The following is a 16,355-nucleotide window of genomic DNA, read 5'->3' as shown; positions in this document are numbered from 1 at the left end:
TGCTATTTTAAAACACAGCTAAAAATACAAAATACAATACCAATGTAGAAGAATAAAATACAATATAACGCAAAACAATAAACAGGACAGGAATCAATAAAACAGCCATAATAATCTAGAACTAGGTCTCTAAAATGCCTGGGGGAAAAGAAAGGCCTTTATTTATTTATTTATTTATTTATTTATTTATTTATTTATTTGTTACATTTCTATACCACCCAATAGCTGGAGCTCTCTGGGCGGTTCACCTTTGCCTGGCACCGAAAAGATAACAGCGTAGGTGAGAAATTAGAATTCCGTAAGTGGGGTGCCACCACTGAGCAGGCCTCTCTCCTATAGCCACCTTACATGGGGTTGTTTATACAACGTCCCCAATTTCAGAGGGTCTCGGACTGAAGACAGAGATCTCACCGCCCAGGACAGAACACCAGACATGAACTTACCACGAGGCCCAACACCAGGGTGCGGACACGCTCCCCGATCTCAGGAGAGATGTCGTTGCCAAACTGTTGCAAAGTGGTGAGGAAGCGCTTCAGTTTGCTGAGTTGGCGAGCGCCGCAGGCCGGAGGGAGTTGGTGGTTAGACAGGGAGGCGGTGGAGGAAGTTGCGGGCCCGTTGCTGAAGCCATTGGGGGTGGAGGGTGCTCCGTTGATGGCCGTGGGGGAGTGGCTGTTTCCGTTCATTACTGCAAGGGAAAGGAGGAGACGGTGAGGAGGAAGAGTGGGCCAGGTTGGGCACCTCTTCACAGGTAAAACTTTGGACCTTTCCCCTTGCACCATGAGAACATAAGAAGAGCCCTGCTGGATCGGACCAAGGGTCCATCTAGTCTAGAATTCTGTTCACACGGTGGCCAACCAGCTGTCGACCAGGGACCAACAAAGCAGGACATGGTGCAACAGCACCCTCCCACCCATGTTCCCCAGCAACTGGTGCACTCAGGCTTGCTGCCTTGGATACTGGAGGTAGCACATAACCATCAATTTTTGTGAACCGCCCAGAGAGCTTCGGCTATTGGGCGGTATAAAAATGTAATTAATTAATTAAATAAATAAATAAGTCAGTGCTAGTAGCCATTGATAGCCTTCTCCTCCCCCTCCCCCTCCAGGAGTTTTTCCAACCCCCTTTTATAGCCATCCAAATTGGTGGCCATCACTACATCTTGTGGTAGTGAATTCCATAGTTTAACTACGCGCTGTGTGAAGAAATACTTCCTTTTATCCATTCTGAATCTCCTCTAATCAGCTTCATGGGATGTGACCCCTTTCGGTTCTAGCATTTTGAAAGTTGCTACCTGCCTGCTCTTCCCACATCTCCGGGTTCGAGGGTTGGGCTTTGGGACTTCTTCTTCCACCGTTGTGGCCTATACTTGAACTCCACGCATCACTAACCTCTCTTACTGAAATACTTTAACGGTGCAATCCTAGGCATGTCTACTTAGAACTAGGTCCTATTTAGTTTGATGGGAGTTACTCCCAGGTAAGTGTTCAGTGCCTGCTTCCAGTTTGGGGTCACCCTTGGGCAAAGCACCCTCCATGGGCCACCTCCCTCAGTCAATCTACTTTCCCATCGCCATTGTATGACACCAAACTATTGCTCAGGCAGCACTGGCCAGTGCCCATTCCTCCATGGACTCGCGTCATTTCACTTTGCTTTAAGTTTGAAGGCTTGATGAGTTCGCTAGCCTGGCCTGCTGGGATGCATGGGTCTTGAATGCAAGTGGAGAAGTCCCTGTCCCACACAGCACAACCTGCCTGCTTGCTGAATCACCTCAGGAGCAGCCCTGGTGCGATGCGGAAGCAGAGGGGAGGAGGCTGGTCAGGGGTCTGGGAACAAAGCCCTATGAAGAGAGACTGAAACAACTGGGCATGTTTAGCCTGGAGAGGAGAAGGCTGTGGGTAGACATGGTAGCACTCTTAAAGTAATTGAAAAGTTGTCTCTCACAGAGGAGGGCCAGGATCTCTTCTCAATCATCCCCAGAGTGCAGGACACGGAATAACGGGCTGAAGTCACAGGAAGCCAGATTCCGGCTGGACATCAGGAAAAACGTCCTGACTGTTAGAGCAGTACAACAATGGAACCAGTGACCTAGGGAGGTGGTGGGCTCTCCCACACTAGAGGCCTTCAAGAGGCAGCAGGACAACCCTCTGTCAGGGATGCTTTAGGGTGGATTCCTGCATTGAGCAGGGGGTTGGACTCGATGGCCTTTTAGGCCCCTTCCAACTCTACTATTCTATGATTCTATGATATCTACCAGGTGTGTCAGGGAGAGCAAGTAAGAGGGATTGCAAACACTCTGGAGGGTGCAATTAGATGTCAAACCCCTTTTGACAAATCCAAGACCCAGGCAGAAAACTCATGCCGAAAAACCCGTCCAAGGCAAAGCATGCAACTGTGGGGGGAAACACCTGAAATGCACATTCGAAAAGGGAGGCGAAGTAGAGAAACACTGCTGATAAAGGCAGGGGAAAGGAACATTTATAGTGGATTGCTCAGACTGAATATGAGTCAAGAGTGGGGTGCAGTGCCAGCCTCCCACGCACGCGTACCCCATTTCCCTCTGAGGGGTGGGTGTGTTTCGCGGGAGTATGGGAACCCAGATGATATGGCAGCCTGTGTTGGATCTCTGTATTTTAGTGCTAACAAACCCAAGAAGTTTTAAGAAAGTGTCTAAATATAGGTGGTAAACCAATGGAAAAGGACCAAGGAAGATTGTAAGGAACCGGACGGGCGTATCCTGGGGGAAAGAATCAAACCAGGAGGCTGGTTTTCTACCTGAGGGTTTGTTTGTTTTTCTGTGCATGAAGATGGGCAATTTTAAATATGCATGAATTTAAACTGATGAACTGCAAATACACGGCTTGCAAATGGCCTTCTCTGGATCTGCACAGGACCACAACTAATCCCAGTGACAGAAAGGCAAGAGGATAAAATGAGTCCTCTTTTTAACCTGCTGGAGGGGACATATAGGGTTAAATATCAGCCTAACCTGATAAAGGATAGGCAGGCTGTGAAAATAAACTCCGCTGGCAGTTTCCCAACTATTGTGCAGTCCAGCCCACACTGGGCATCTCCTGCACAACTCTATTGAACTGAATGGGGCCTGTGCAGGAGACCTTCCTGGTGGATTGGGCCTTGGCTGTTTTACACAAGAGACGCAACAATTACACTTTATCTCGGCGTACCTGGTTCTGCTCTTGGAGTGAAGATAGGTTGGAAGATGGTTCGTTTTAAATTGAGCTTTTAATGTATTTGTTTTTATGATTGATGGATTGATTTAATTTTTTGTTTTAACACTTGCCTTGATTAAATTTTCCCACTATTTTTTGGAAGGAGAGGTGGGATATTAATCAAATCAATAAACAATAATGTCCTTAAGTTGCAATCCTAAAAAGCCACTTACTAGAGAGTAAGCCCCATTGAACATAGTGGGATTTACTTCTATGTAAACATACTTAGGAGTGTGCTGTTGCATGTCTCTAGGTCCCATTTGAGGGATTTACTCCCGGCTAAGGGTAGGTAGGATTGTATCCTAAATATCCTAGAATAATAATATTCCATGATAAATTCTCTCCCAGGGCAGCAGCCCTACCACTTCCAGTCCCTTTACACACAAGGGGGTGTTGGGTTCCCCCTCCCCTCCCCAAAGCAGGAAACAAGAGAAGGGCCACCGCCCCACAACAACAAATCGTTCTGCATCAAACAGAGATAACATGTTCCCAGACTGTCCTCCGGCCCTGTGCTGTGCATGCATTCCTAGTTCGGGGACAAACAACCGTTTTTAAGACAGTTCAACGCAGCCTGATAGAGGCGTCATGGCATATGCACACACGTTTCTTTTGATCCCCTGTCATCTCAGTCAAACAGGTGTCGCAGGTTTTAAAAACCATAAGATTCCCCCTGTGAAACCCATTTATTAGAGACCAAAGCCAAAGGAGTTGTACACAGCCCACGAACCACCACACGGACTCTCTGAAGACGTGACCGTCCGTCTCCAGCCTGTTTGGAAAGAGCAGCACCAACACGCCTCCCTCAGCCCCTGTCCCCTGCCTTGGAGGAGGCAAGCCTTAAATCCCAGCATCCTTCTGGGAAAAGCAGAGCGCCAAGTTTACCGGGCCTTGTTTCCGTCCTCACGAATCACTAACCTTCCCCGCTATAATGACACCTCCTGGGAAGCTGCAGCCCTTCGGACTTACGTCTTTTTCCTTGGGCTGCTGCTCTCTCTCCGGCCGGGCGAGAGCCACCGCTTGCTAAAGAGGGTGCCGAAAATAACCGCCTGGCCACAACTGCTTTTATTCCAGTGACAGGTGTGTTACTAAGTTAAACTCCACACATGTCTCTGACGCTTTGGGGACGGGGGCTGCGTCGGAGGGTCCCCCTCAGCTAAAGGAGGGGAGGGGGTGTTTGAAAAAGAGGGTGTCAGCCATCACACCGCATAACTGTCTCATCTGGAAGGTGAGCAAGCCTGCCCTTGACTTGCACCTGAGCAGAAGTTGCTCTGAGAAGCGTGAAGTGGCCGGAATCGCCTGTTCCCAGAAGCGAAGGCGCATGATGTGTGAGCTCGCGATCGGGGTCTGTGGCATTTGTCCCCTGCAGGACTGTTTGACCCATAAATTACGCAAATGAAACCAAGCAGAAACAAGCTTGCATTTTGCTATTTTGCATCCCTTGCACAGGTCACAGCTTTGGGGCATATGGCTTCTCTTGGTGTGGAATCTTCTGAGCTCCAGGCTACACCCAGCTAGGATATGATGCCTTCTGTCTCTCCTGTCCCAGCCAATAAAACACTGCTCCTCAACAGGCAGCCATAAGAGGTCCACAGCCCACGTGGGCCGGAAGCGTTTCTTTCCCTCCCCCTATATGCATTCCAGCCCCCCTCCTCCAATATCTTCCTTTATTATTCCCAGGGACCATCAGCAATGCTGCAAAGTCAGCTGGGGTTCTTTCACAATACTATGCACGGGAAATGGGATGGAGCCCCAAACCCCAGCCTTTCAGTGATTGGAGGTAACAGCAGGGATTCCTCTTACCATGGTGCTCACCTTCCAATTAGGAGGCGTTGCATCACACAGGGGGGTCTCCACTGTTATCTCCAACCAGTGACTGGAGATAACAGTGGAGATTCCTCTCCCTGCTAGCCTGAAGGGGTGAGGCTTGGGGAAAGGCCTCAGCAGAGGCCCTGTAGGCAGGATGGGCCAACCTGCTGGGCCAAATTTGGCCTGCATGCTGGAGGTTCCCCATCTCTGGTATACGGGACAGATGACAAGTCTGGAAGACAAGCCATAGAAATGGGATTAGCTTGGCGTGGATCACATACTTCAGCTGTGTGTAGAAGAAGAACAACTTGTAACTGAGCTATGCAGGGTCTCATTTGATCCAGGGCCCATCCCATTGCTGAAACTGAAACCTAAAAACATCCATCTAATATTATATTGTGCTTTGGCAATGAAGCCTCTTGACACTGATTGGCTGAGCTGGTGTGATGGCGGCACAGAATGTTCACAAACATTCGAAATAGCCCTGGGAATGGCTGTCAGAATGCTTGCAGTCCAATTTCTCTTGAGGAAAGGGTTACATTGTCAGTTTGGTTGGGATTAAAATTTCACAGAGGCTTTAGGGGCAGGTTTGTGGGGCAGGTTGAAAAGTGGGGAAAGATCCTGGAATGTTGGGAAGATAAGGGGTAGGGTGTCCAGAGGCAAGATGGCTGAGGGGTACAGAGCAAAATAAACAGTGGACATCCTGAGGAGAAAAGCACTGAAGCAAACAGGGGCAAGGAGAGAAGGGAGCTGAATTTCACAGGTTCATTTGGACTAACTACCCAATTCTTTGGCTGCAGGCTTATAGTGTGAATTAATAATAAGAGAGACAGGTGCCTAAAAGCATGTTAAAAGTGATTTTCTTTCCTGAGTAGCCATAACCCTCCACCTGCCCCTCTAGGAATGGATGTTGGCACCTACAGGTCAACAGGTTTCTCGGTTTCTCACTTTTTACTAACTGATAACCTCACTCATTTGCAGACGCCAAGTGACTGAAACGTAGGCAGATTCAAAACAGCCCATTGCCTGGCCCAGAGGGTAAACTGCGACATGCCTACAGGACCTGGCGAAGAGGCAGGGAGAGGAACAACGTGACTTTGGGATACTCTTCTTGTTATGCTGGCTAACTGGGAACCCTGCAACTGACAGGTTATGCAGAGAGGCATCGTCAATGACTTGGGGAGGGGAAAGGAGGAGGCTAAAGCGAGACATGGTAGAGGTGTACAAAATCATGCCTGGTGTGGAGAATGTGGAGAGGGAGACATTTTTCTCTCTTTCCCATAATGCTAGAACCCAATGGGGTCATATCCCATGAAACTGATTGGTGGGAGATTCAGGACAGATAAAAGGAAGAGCTTCTTCACACAGCTCAGAGTTAATCTGTGGAACTCACTACCACAACAGGTAGTGATGGCCACTGATTTGGATGGCTTTAAAAGGGAGGGTAGACAAATTCCTGGAGGAGGAGGCTGTCCTTGATGGCTATGTGCTACCTCCAGTATCAGAGGCAGTATGCCTGTCTACGCCAGTTGCTGGGGAACATGGGTCCTTGGTCAACAGCTAGTTGGCCACTGAGTGAACAGAATGCTGGACTAGCTGGACCCTTGGTCTGATCCAGCCTCAGGGCTCTTCTGACGTTCTGCTTGCACCACTTCAGCAATGCAGTTGCCCATTGGCTCCCCCCTCCCAAATGTATCTACAGCAGGGGTGTTGAAGCCCTTTCAACCTGAGGGTCTTCACAGAATCATAGAATTGCAGAGTTGGAACGTGCCTACAAGGCCATCGAGTCCAACCCCTGCTCAATGCAGGAATCCACCCTAGAGCATCCCTGAGAGATGGTTGTCCAGCTGCCTCTTGAAGGCCTCTCGTGTGGGAGAGCCCACCACTTCCCTAGGTAACTGATTCCATTGTCGTACCGCTCTAACAGTCAGGACATTTTTCTTGATGTCCAGCTGTGAAACTTACTCAGTTTCACAGAACCTGGTGTGTGTGTGTGTGTGTGTGTGTGTGTGTGTGTGTGTGTGTGTGTGTGTCAAAGGCAAAGGGAAGGAGCCAACGCCAAAAGGGCTTGGCCAAAATTACAAAAAGAACCCAGCGTATTTCAGCTTAAAGCACTTTCTGCCAGTAACTAAGAATTAGGAGAGGCATTTCAACCTTTTTGGATGGGTGGGTTGGTGGAACAGCACAAAAGCCAGCAAATCATCCCACAATCATTGGTCTGGAGGAACAGGGGCGGGGCAGGGGCAGGGGACATGGCTCTTCATGGTTTTAATTTTTGTGAACCGCCCAGAGAGCTTCGGCTATTGGGCGGTATAGAAATGAAATCAATCAATCAATCAATCAATCAATCAATCAATCTAGGGAAACCTGGAGGGCCAAATTGCAGACCCAAGCAGGCTGGCTTTGGCCCCTGGGCCTGAGGTTCCCAACCCCTGATCTACGGGCAGCGAAGCTGAGCTACAGCCTCTGGGTCTCTCGCTGGCCGGCGCGTTTCATCTTACTTACAGAGACACACCATGGACCATTTCAAGCAACCATGAAAACGGCCGCGGGGCAGAAACATCGGAGGCCCAGCTTCGCGATCTGCAAGCAAAATAAAACATACGCTATCAGGAGAGGCCCGAGGTGGGTGGGTGGGTGGGTGCTTTCCCCAGTCCCCGAGCTGCGCCGGGCTACCCTCTCCCTCTCCCTGGAGCCAGGTGGCTAATGGGAGGAGGGCCGATGCCTCTACGTCTTGGCAAGGAGACTTTGTTCCAAACGTGCGATGGCAAAACTCTAACTAAATCCTTGTCCCTGCTTTTTAGGGTCTTCTACAACAGCTGGGTTGTGTAGCGCAACGACCAAATGGGCTATAAACTGGGCAGGCAACTTGTACTAGATTCGACCCATAAACTGTAATGCAGATTGAGGGAAGCCACTCCCACTTAAATACTTTGTGGATAGCATCTCTGTGTGTGTAGCTCGCCTGCACGTGTTATTCTAAAATGCAGGAGCCAGGAGTCGGCAACTGGCAGCCTTCACGTCACACCTGGCTTATAAATGGTCGCCGTTTGGCCCGCTGATGAAAGGAAGCCTCCTCCCTCCCACTCCTTTCATGCCCCTATCTGTATGCGTGTCACATGGATGCTGTTTCTATGACCTCATAGCAAGCTCCATGCTGAACTGGGGCCCATCGTAGAAAGAGACAAGTTTTCTTCATAAGAAAATATGCCTGTATAATGAAGTATGTGTAACAGCTTATTGCATATTCATACCATGAGCGTCAACGTTTTATAAAGCCTGGTGACCGTGTGCCTGAAATTCTCCTACGTGTAGCTTGCATGGTCTCTTTACGCAAACCCGCTGAGCCTATATGCACGGGGAAGGACATTGGGGAAGGCTGCTAGTTCAGCTTTCCCAGGAAGGTTTCCATCAAAAGGGGCCTGTGAACAGTCAAGTGGATAATGGAACCCAACCCTCGCTTTGCACATCTGGGCTATTTCAAAAGCCACAGCCTGGCTGGGAACTTTGGCACTGGCAACTTCTTCCGTGGCGGTAGGATCTGGATGAAGACAGGCTCCTTCCCCCCACCCTGCCGCCGCCGCTGCCGCCGCCATGGCTCCCGGGTGGTAAACCGCCCAGCTAGGTGGTTATCAAAGCTGCTGGTTTAAGCTGAAACGTCTTAGCCGAGCTCTTAGCAAGGGCACGGCACCAGCTGTTTGCTAATATCCACTCGAATTAAGTGCAAAAGTCACAACTTCCAACCCTTCTCCTTTCCCTAACCTCTAAGCGCTTTAAATGCATACACATTGAGGGAGGGGTGGGGGGAGTTGTGAGAGGGGGGGGGGACCAGGCCTGGTGCTGGCTATTCCCATGCAAGTCATTGTTTTGGAGGAGCAGCAGAGGGCCGGAGTAGCCCTTTGCAGAAAACCCAGAAGGGCTCAACGAGGGCTCACATCTGCTCCAGCGAACGATTAAAAGCCAACCCCATCAGATCAGACACGAGCGGAATCCGATTTCTAATTAGAGAACATTTGGTTCCAAAAAGCAAGGCTGCCTTCAAGCTGCCACTCAGAGCAGGGTAGCGCGGCGGGAAGCAAGGAAAGAACATTCCCAGCCGCATCCCCCCTTCCCCCCCCCTCACTGCACAATTCCGAGGGTGGGTGCAATTGCTTGACACCGTGCAGCCCACGGAGGCCCGGGAAGAGGTGGAGAAGAAGCGGGACGCGTCTTTCTCTTTCGGATGGTAAAAGCCCTAAACAGTCAAAGCCCTAAATAGTTTGGGGCCGGATTATCTGAAGGAACGCCTCCTCCCATATGTGCCTGCCTGGACCATAAGATCATCCACAGGGGTCCTTCTCTGTGAGCCCCTGCTGAAGGAAGTGAAGAAGGTGGCTACTAGGAGCAGGGCCTTCTCTGCTGTGGCACCCCGGCTGTGGAACGAGCTCCCCAGAGAGGTCCGCCTGGCGCCTACACGGTACTCCTTCCATCGCCAGCTGAAGACCTTTTTATTTTCTCAGTATTTTAACACCTAATTTTAACTTAAATTTAAACTTTGCTGTTTTAATTCCATATTTTAACCTATATCAATTTCCACTGTGTGGTTTTATCCTGGTTGTGCTTTTTATATTGTATTTTGTATTTCTGTTTTTAGATTGTTGGTTGTTTTACTATGCTCTTCATGGTTTTAATTTTTGTGAACTGCCCAGAGAGCTTTGGCTATCAGGTGGTATAAAAATGTAATAAATAAATAAATAAATAAATAAAAGCACGAAGCCACAAGTGTTGACTTGGGCTGTGCGGTTCACAGCTGAGGGGGGGAGGAGTCCAGGAGCAGGCCATTCTAGTGACAACTATTTCAGGGCCTTCGGCACGGAAGCGTGAGCCTGCGGAGATAGAGCAGCAACCCGGGTTCTGCAGGAGGAGACCTGGAAACTGGAAGAGGCTCAAGTGGACGTTGAGGCCAGGAGTGCCGGCCTTGGTGCCTTGGCACTCTCCCTTTTTGCCTTTCCCTTCCCAGGCCCCACCGTGTTTTTCCTGGCTTCTCATACTAATAATTCGGGCAGTGGAGGGGTGATGGGGCTGGAGGACAGATCTTGTAAGCACAATGCTGTATGTAAAATCATGTGCATTTCTTTAAAATCACACCGTTTATTCCAGTGGAGGTGGGAAGTTACTTTGGGGCAGATGATCCTTGGGGTGGTGGAGGCTGCACCCAAGGAGATTCACAGTAAACTGCAACGCTGGGGCCCTTTTATTCCTGGGAGGAAGTTTCTGGGCAGCCACAGACCAATCCCACCGTGGGATGTGAAGCACATGCAACCAAGCTGTACAGTGCTTGGTTTTGCTGTACTGCTGCTCCGCAGCCCACTATAAACCAGGATCCAATAAGATGCAACTTTGGAGAACTTCATCTTATAGAATCATAGAATAGTAGAGTTGGAAGGGGCCTTTAAGGCCATCAAGTCCAACCCCCTGCTCAATGCAGGAATCCACCCTAAAGCATCCCTGACTTCTAGCATTTGTTGTCCCTCCTCCTCGATGCAGGTTTTACTTTACCAAGGACAATTGAGGAAAAGGTTGAGGCTGATCAGCGCTCCATCTACGTGGGAAATGTAAGCGAAGAAAGGCTTAATTGAACATGCTGGAGTTGTATTGAATGCTTGGGTGCCATCCTGCATAAAGTAAGCTAAGCTGTCTCAGGGGTGAAGCACTTTGGGGAGCTCCTTCAGAGTTCTGACTGGTTCTGATCGAAATGTGGAGTGGAGTCACTGCTCCACTGGCATCTCAGCCACCAGCCTCCGCTGGTCCAGGTCCTCGTGAAGTTTGGGCCAGGGCATCTCTCAGTCGAGAAGTTAATCCTGTCTGTTGTCCGGCTGCTGGAGCAAACCTCTCCTCTCCCTTTCCTCCGCCTCCTCCTTCCTCCCTTCTTCTATTCTCCTCCTACCAGCAAATTCCACTCCGAAACAGCCTGAGCGTAGTCGGCTGGCATGCACAGAAGAAAGCTCTTCCCACGGGGTCTCAGGGAAGGGGGGGCCGCCTGCCTTCCTGGCACTCCAAATGCGGTGCCATATGGCACTCCCATTCGTTTGAAAGGAGAAGTTGCAAGAGGCGAGAAACGGCAAGGGAGGGGGGAGGTGGATGCCAGCCAAGCCCACCCACCCCGGCATCCTAAGCGGCTCCGCTCCCAATGACAAGCCGAATTGTCACACGAGAGAGAGAGAGAGAGAGAGAGAGAGAGAGAGAGAGAGAGAGAGAGAGAAAGCACTTGGGCCCCAGAGAACGCTGGGAGGGCACCCGGCCTGGATCCTGAAATGAGTTTGTTTGTTTCCTCCTGGAAATGCAAATAAACAGCCCTCAATCTACAATCCCTGCAGTACAAAGCACGAGAAGGTGAAAGATTGCCTGTTTCAATTCTGGAAGCAAACTGGGGACAAGGAGGCACGGTGCCCGAGAACAGCTAGGGCACGGGTGCGGAACGTCCGACCCACGGGCCAAACCCAGCCTGCCTGGGGCCTGAATACAGCTCTTCCGAGTTCCCCACATGACCACGCCCCCTTCCCCCACCCCCTACCCCCTTTCCACAGACCCCCGATGGTTGGGTGGATCCCCTATTTTTGAGCAAATCCTCACCAAACCCACCAGCCCAGTTCTGAAAGATTGAATTCTTCTCCTGGGAATAAGAGCTTTAAGCTAAAAAAAAAGGGGGGGCATTTTTTGTATTCCCCCCTCTTTTGCCTTTGGTTCCACCCATGCTCAATTGTGGCCCCAAGAACTTCTCTGGGACGGAATTTACCCAGGATGAAAGGGGTCCAACACCCCTGTGCTAGAGCTCGGAGAATACTGCTGAGATGTCGCTCTGTGTGACTAATAGCTCTGGCAAAGCATTTCTGGGTGTTAGCTCTGCAGAGGAGATACAGGTGTCTTCTTGCCTAGCCTGTCTTTATGCTCCTAAGGTCATCCATCCAAAGTCCTGATCAAGGCCATTGACCCCACAGCCAAACCTACGCAAGCGCCCCTCCTCCTGCCCGTTTTTAGGAGATCACCACAAGGTTGCTGCTCCTTTCACCAAACCACGCAGCAGAATCAAGTCAGGCCACGGCTCTCCCTGCTCAAAGGGCTCCAGCACCCTTTCAGGTTCTCCAAATAACACCAGCGGACTGGAGGGGTCACAGGCAGCTACGCACCTGAAGCCAGGGGCCCTGCAAAACATCTGGCTCGTGACTCCAAAGGAAAGAGGGGAGGCTGAGGCTTAGCATTGTGCAAGGGCACAGAGCCTCTTCCAGGCCCATGGCCAAATCCCATTTCAAAAGGTGTTCAAGGGGGTTACGGTAAAAGGGGGCAGGGGCAGAGCACCACCCTATTTGGGCTTCAGGCTGTTCCTGACAGTAGCTGAGTCTTAGGAGGGGGGGGGTACTGCACAAAAGCTGGGAAAGTCCCCAATGATCAGGCGTTGGGACCAGGGAGAGTGGGCATGGCCCTCTGGGGAACTTCAGAGGGCTAGATTGGGGCCAGATGTGGCCCCTGAGGTTCTGCACCCCTGGCAAAGAACAAGAAACAAAGCCCTATGAAGAGAGACTGAAAGAACTGGGCCTGTTTAGCCTGGAGAAGAGAAGATTGAGGGGAGACATGAGAGCACTCTTCAAATGCTTGAAAGGTTGTCCCACAGAGGAGGGCCAGGATCTCTTCTCGATCCTCCCAGAGTGCAGGACACGGAAAAAGGGGCTCAAGTTAAAGGAAGCCAGATTCCGGCTGAACACCAGGAAAAACTTCCTCACTTGCAGAGCAGTACGACAATGGAACCAATGACCTAGGGAGGTGGTGGTCTCTCCCACACTAGAGGCCTTCAAGAGGCAGCTGGGCAGCCACCTGCCAGGGATGCTTTAAGGTGGATTCCAGCACTGAGCAGGGGGTTGGACTGGATGGTCTTCAAGGCCCCTTCCAACTCTACTATTCTATGAGTCTAAGAGAGGGCCATGCGTTAAGGCTCCCTTCACCTGAGTGAGCATTACACTGTGCAAAACCAAGTGGGGGAGGGCATCAAACGCAAGGTCCCCCCTCCCCCTCCCTCCATCCCTCAGTGTCTTTGATACCAGGGCTGGGTGTTCACTTGACTACTCACTCGGGTTTGGCGTGTAGGTGGGGTGCCGCGTCGCTCCCTGCGTGACGGCTGGTGATGGCGGCGGCATATTCGGCGGCGTGGATCGGGACTGTGTCTTCACGTCGGCTGGCGAGTCAGGCATCGTTGCTGCCCTTATTCTCTGTACTACCTGCAAAGGGGGGGGGGAGAGAGAGGGAGGAGAGAGAGAGAGAGGAAAAGAAGTGAGGACATAAAGACGCTACCTGTGAAAGGGGAAGGGCAAGCTGGGGGTGCTGGGAGTTGTAGTCCAACAGATTTTTAATTGTTGTAAACCGCCCAGAGAGCTTCGGCTGTGGGGCGGTATATAAATGTAATAAAATAAATAAATAAATAATTTGTAGAGCATCATAGAATCATAGAAGAGCAGAGTTGGAAGGGGCCTCTAAGGGCATTGAGTCCAACCCCCTGCTCAATGCAGGAATCTACCCTAAAGCATCCCTGACAAGTTGGGAGAGGCTGATGACACCTTATGCCAGGGAGGGAGAACTGTTTTGGCCCCAGGGGGCGCACTCCTGAGACTCCCCCCACCCTGCCCTCAGGGTGGGCTAGATGGACCATTTCTGACACTGAGCTTTATCACACCAGCGTTATACTGTGCAATCCCTGCGAATTGCATGCAAAGGACTCAGAAGTTCTCCACCTTATAATCTGCTTCGATTGTGAAGTACTCCCATGCAGCCTGCCTTAATTATGCAATAAAGCAAAAAGATTCGCTGCATTTAGCCCCTACTTTTTGAGCGTATCTTCCGAGCCGCCGCTGGGGCGCAGGTGCAGGATTTTAAAGAAATGCTTACATCTGCGTAAGCTTTAAAGATGAAGACACCAAAATTGGCACAGTAATAGATATTAGGGAGAGCTTTAAGCATACCAAATTTGAATTGAATTGGGTCATCCATTGATTTCTTATGATTTTGTACGTTTCCCCCCTTAAACTCACTTCCTGGTATGCAAAGGATCGCTGTCGCCTGGTAGCAAAAACAACCACAACTGCAAAAGCTTAGCGCTACCGGGATAATCCGAGGGAAGCAGGTACGTGGGACGAAGCTTTCAGTGTAAGGCAGCTTCCTCTATCCCTATCTCATAGAAGGGGCTCTGCTGGAATAGCCTGAAGGTCCTTTTTGTCTGCATCTCACCTCCCACCCTGGCCAGCCAGACGCCTCTTGAGAAGCCCATAAGGAGGGCATTGAGCTCTCCCCTACTGTAGCCCAGGGCATCGTGCCCCTGGACGCAGGGCTTCTCCATAGCCACGGTGGTGGTAGGGTGATGAATGTGATTGAAGGACGGGACGGGGTGAGGGCAGGGAGGGAAGCTGATTTGGAAGAGCGGACGGACGGACGGCTGATAGGAGCAGCTGCTGGCAGCCAGGTCTACGGCGAAGGCACCTGCCGCCACCGCGTTTCGGAGGCTGCCAAGTTCATTTCTTTCTCTGCTCCATTAAAGAGGATGCACTTGAGTCTGACGGCTGAGCGCAAGTGTGCCAGCAGCTGTGGCGATCCATCACGGAGCCTCGCGGCAGCCAGGCGGTGTCGAGGCCCAGATGAGAACCAAAGAAGGAAAGCAGCCCCCTTTGGCCGCCCGTGCCTGGGGTCAGCCAGCGTCTCCTCGAGGTGACACTGCCTTTATAAGAGCAGCCGTGCTCTCGAGCAGGCGGGCGCTACTGATAAACAATAATCCACGGCAACTGTTGCGCGATTAATTGAACCTCGCAACACACACACACACACACACACACACACAGAATGCGCTCTAGGCTAAATAAAGCTGTGATCTTAACTAAGGGGCGATGTTCTTGGGGTTCGCAGAACAGCGACGGAAGCTTGAGCCGAGCTTTTAAATGCCCTTTGGTCAGGCTCTCCGCTGGAGATTCTGGATGCCTGAATTCTGCAGGGGGCAGAGGTCACGGTGCGGCGAAACGTTTCTCATAGAATCATAGAAGAGTTGGAAGGCGCCTCTAAGGCCATCGAGTCCAACCCCCTGCTCAGTGCAGGAATCCACCCTAAAGCATCCCTGACAGATGCTTGTTCAGCTGCCTCTTGAAGGCCTCTAGTGTGGGAGAGCCCACAACCTCCGTAGGTAAGTGATTCCATTGTCCTTCTACTCTAACAGTCAGGAAGTTTTTCCTGATGTCCAGCCGGAATCTGGCTTCCTGTAACTTGAGCCCATTATTCCGTGTTCTGCACTCTGGGAGGATCGAGAAGAGATCCTGGCCCTCCTCTGTGTGGCAACCTTTGAAGTATTTGAAGAGTGCTCTCATGTCTCCCCTCCAGGCAGAGAAGCTTGGCTTCAAAGACGGGGACCGAAGCAGCGATTTGGAGCTTGGTTCCATGCAGGGGGTGCAAAAGGACACACCCGGGGAACGGCATGTAGTCCTCAGTTCTCTTGAGAGTTTAGGGACCCAGGAAACTGCCTGGGACCCTGGGCCCATCTAGCCTGACTGGCAGCAAGGGCTCTCCAGGGCGATCAGGGGAGCCTCCCTCCTGCCCTGGCTATGCTGCCGGGCATCAAACCTTCTGGGTGCACAGCTGGGGCTCTGCCATGAAGCTGCATAGTCCTGCCCCAGCAGGCTCTCCGGCCATGAACTCCGGGGGTCTCATCATGCATCAGGCCTGCAGAACACATTTGTGAGCTGTGTCAACCTGCTCTGGTCTGCAGAAGCTCAGTATCCCAAGGGAGGCAAAGTGATGGCTGAGCTGAGAAGCTCCTTCCCACCCCATTCACATCCCGAACGAGGTGGCCGTGGGCTCAGCCGGGGCTTGAGGACTCTTCCCTGCAAGCTCAGCCGGGGGCAGGGCGTCCCCTGGTTATCTCCCAGCAGAGACTGGGGGATTCCTTTCCCAAGAGCAGAGGACAGGCCTTGGGGAGGGCGCCCAATTCTCGGATTGGGCAACCAGGATCAGGCCCATCAGCCAGATGTTGCTCTCCTCTGTTCTCCAGTTGTTTAGCTACCACGGTTGGCTTCCTGCATTTGGCCACGAGCTTTTCAGTCGCAAACAAGTTTGCCTTTCCACGCTCTGGATTATTGAGGAATATGGGGCGGTGTGTGTTGCGGCAGGCCCCAAACCAGTTATCTCCCTCTAGCAGAAGCAACAGACCCAGATGTGCTGCTGTGCGCCCTGCAGAATGGAACCCTAAGCAAGACCAGCCTGAATTCTTTTTTCTTTTCTTTTTGCACCCTCCAGCGGGGCTGCACTTGCGCCGTTTGA

At 51.3% G+C, this 16,355-nt stretch overlaps 1 protein-coding gene across 4 annotated transcripts in view; it reads right to left on the bottom strand.

The window, feature by feature from the left end:
- CBFA2T3 (CBFA2/RUNX1 partner transcriptional co-repressor 3) overlaps positions 1–16,355 on the bottom strand; it is a 64,956-nt gene that overhangs the window by 18,986 nt on the left and 29,615 nt on the right. For 2 of the 4 annotated variants that reach the window (XM_063141251.1, XM_063141249.1), the window contains exons 2-4: positions 13,135–13,282; positions 7,539–7,616; positions 444–685 (exon numbers count right to left, since the gene is read on the bottom strand). In XM_063141251.1, the coding sequence (XP_062997321.1) occupies positions 444–685; positions 7,539–7,616; positions 13,135–13,255 (441 nt within the window). In that variant the 5' untranslated portion in view covers positions 13,256–13,282. Of the gene's footprint in view, positions 1–443; positions 686–4,142; positions 4,228–7,538; positions 7,617–13,134; positions 13,283–16,355 lie in introns of those variants that run through there. The other 2 variants (XM_063141252.1, XM_063141250.1) reach the window with 2 other exon arrangements.

Source organism: Elgaria multicarinata, chromosome 14 (assembly GCF_023053635.1).
Source record: "Elgaria multicarinata webbii isolate HBS135686 ecotype San Diego chromosome 14, rElgMul1.1.pri, whole genome shotgun sequence".
Classification (NCBI taxonomy): domain Eukaryota; kingdom Metazoa; phylum Chordata; class Lepidosauria; order Squamata; family Anguidae; genus Elgaria; species Elgaria multicarinata.
This window is presented reverse-complemented; position numbering and strand designations above follow the sequence as displayed.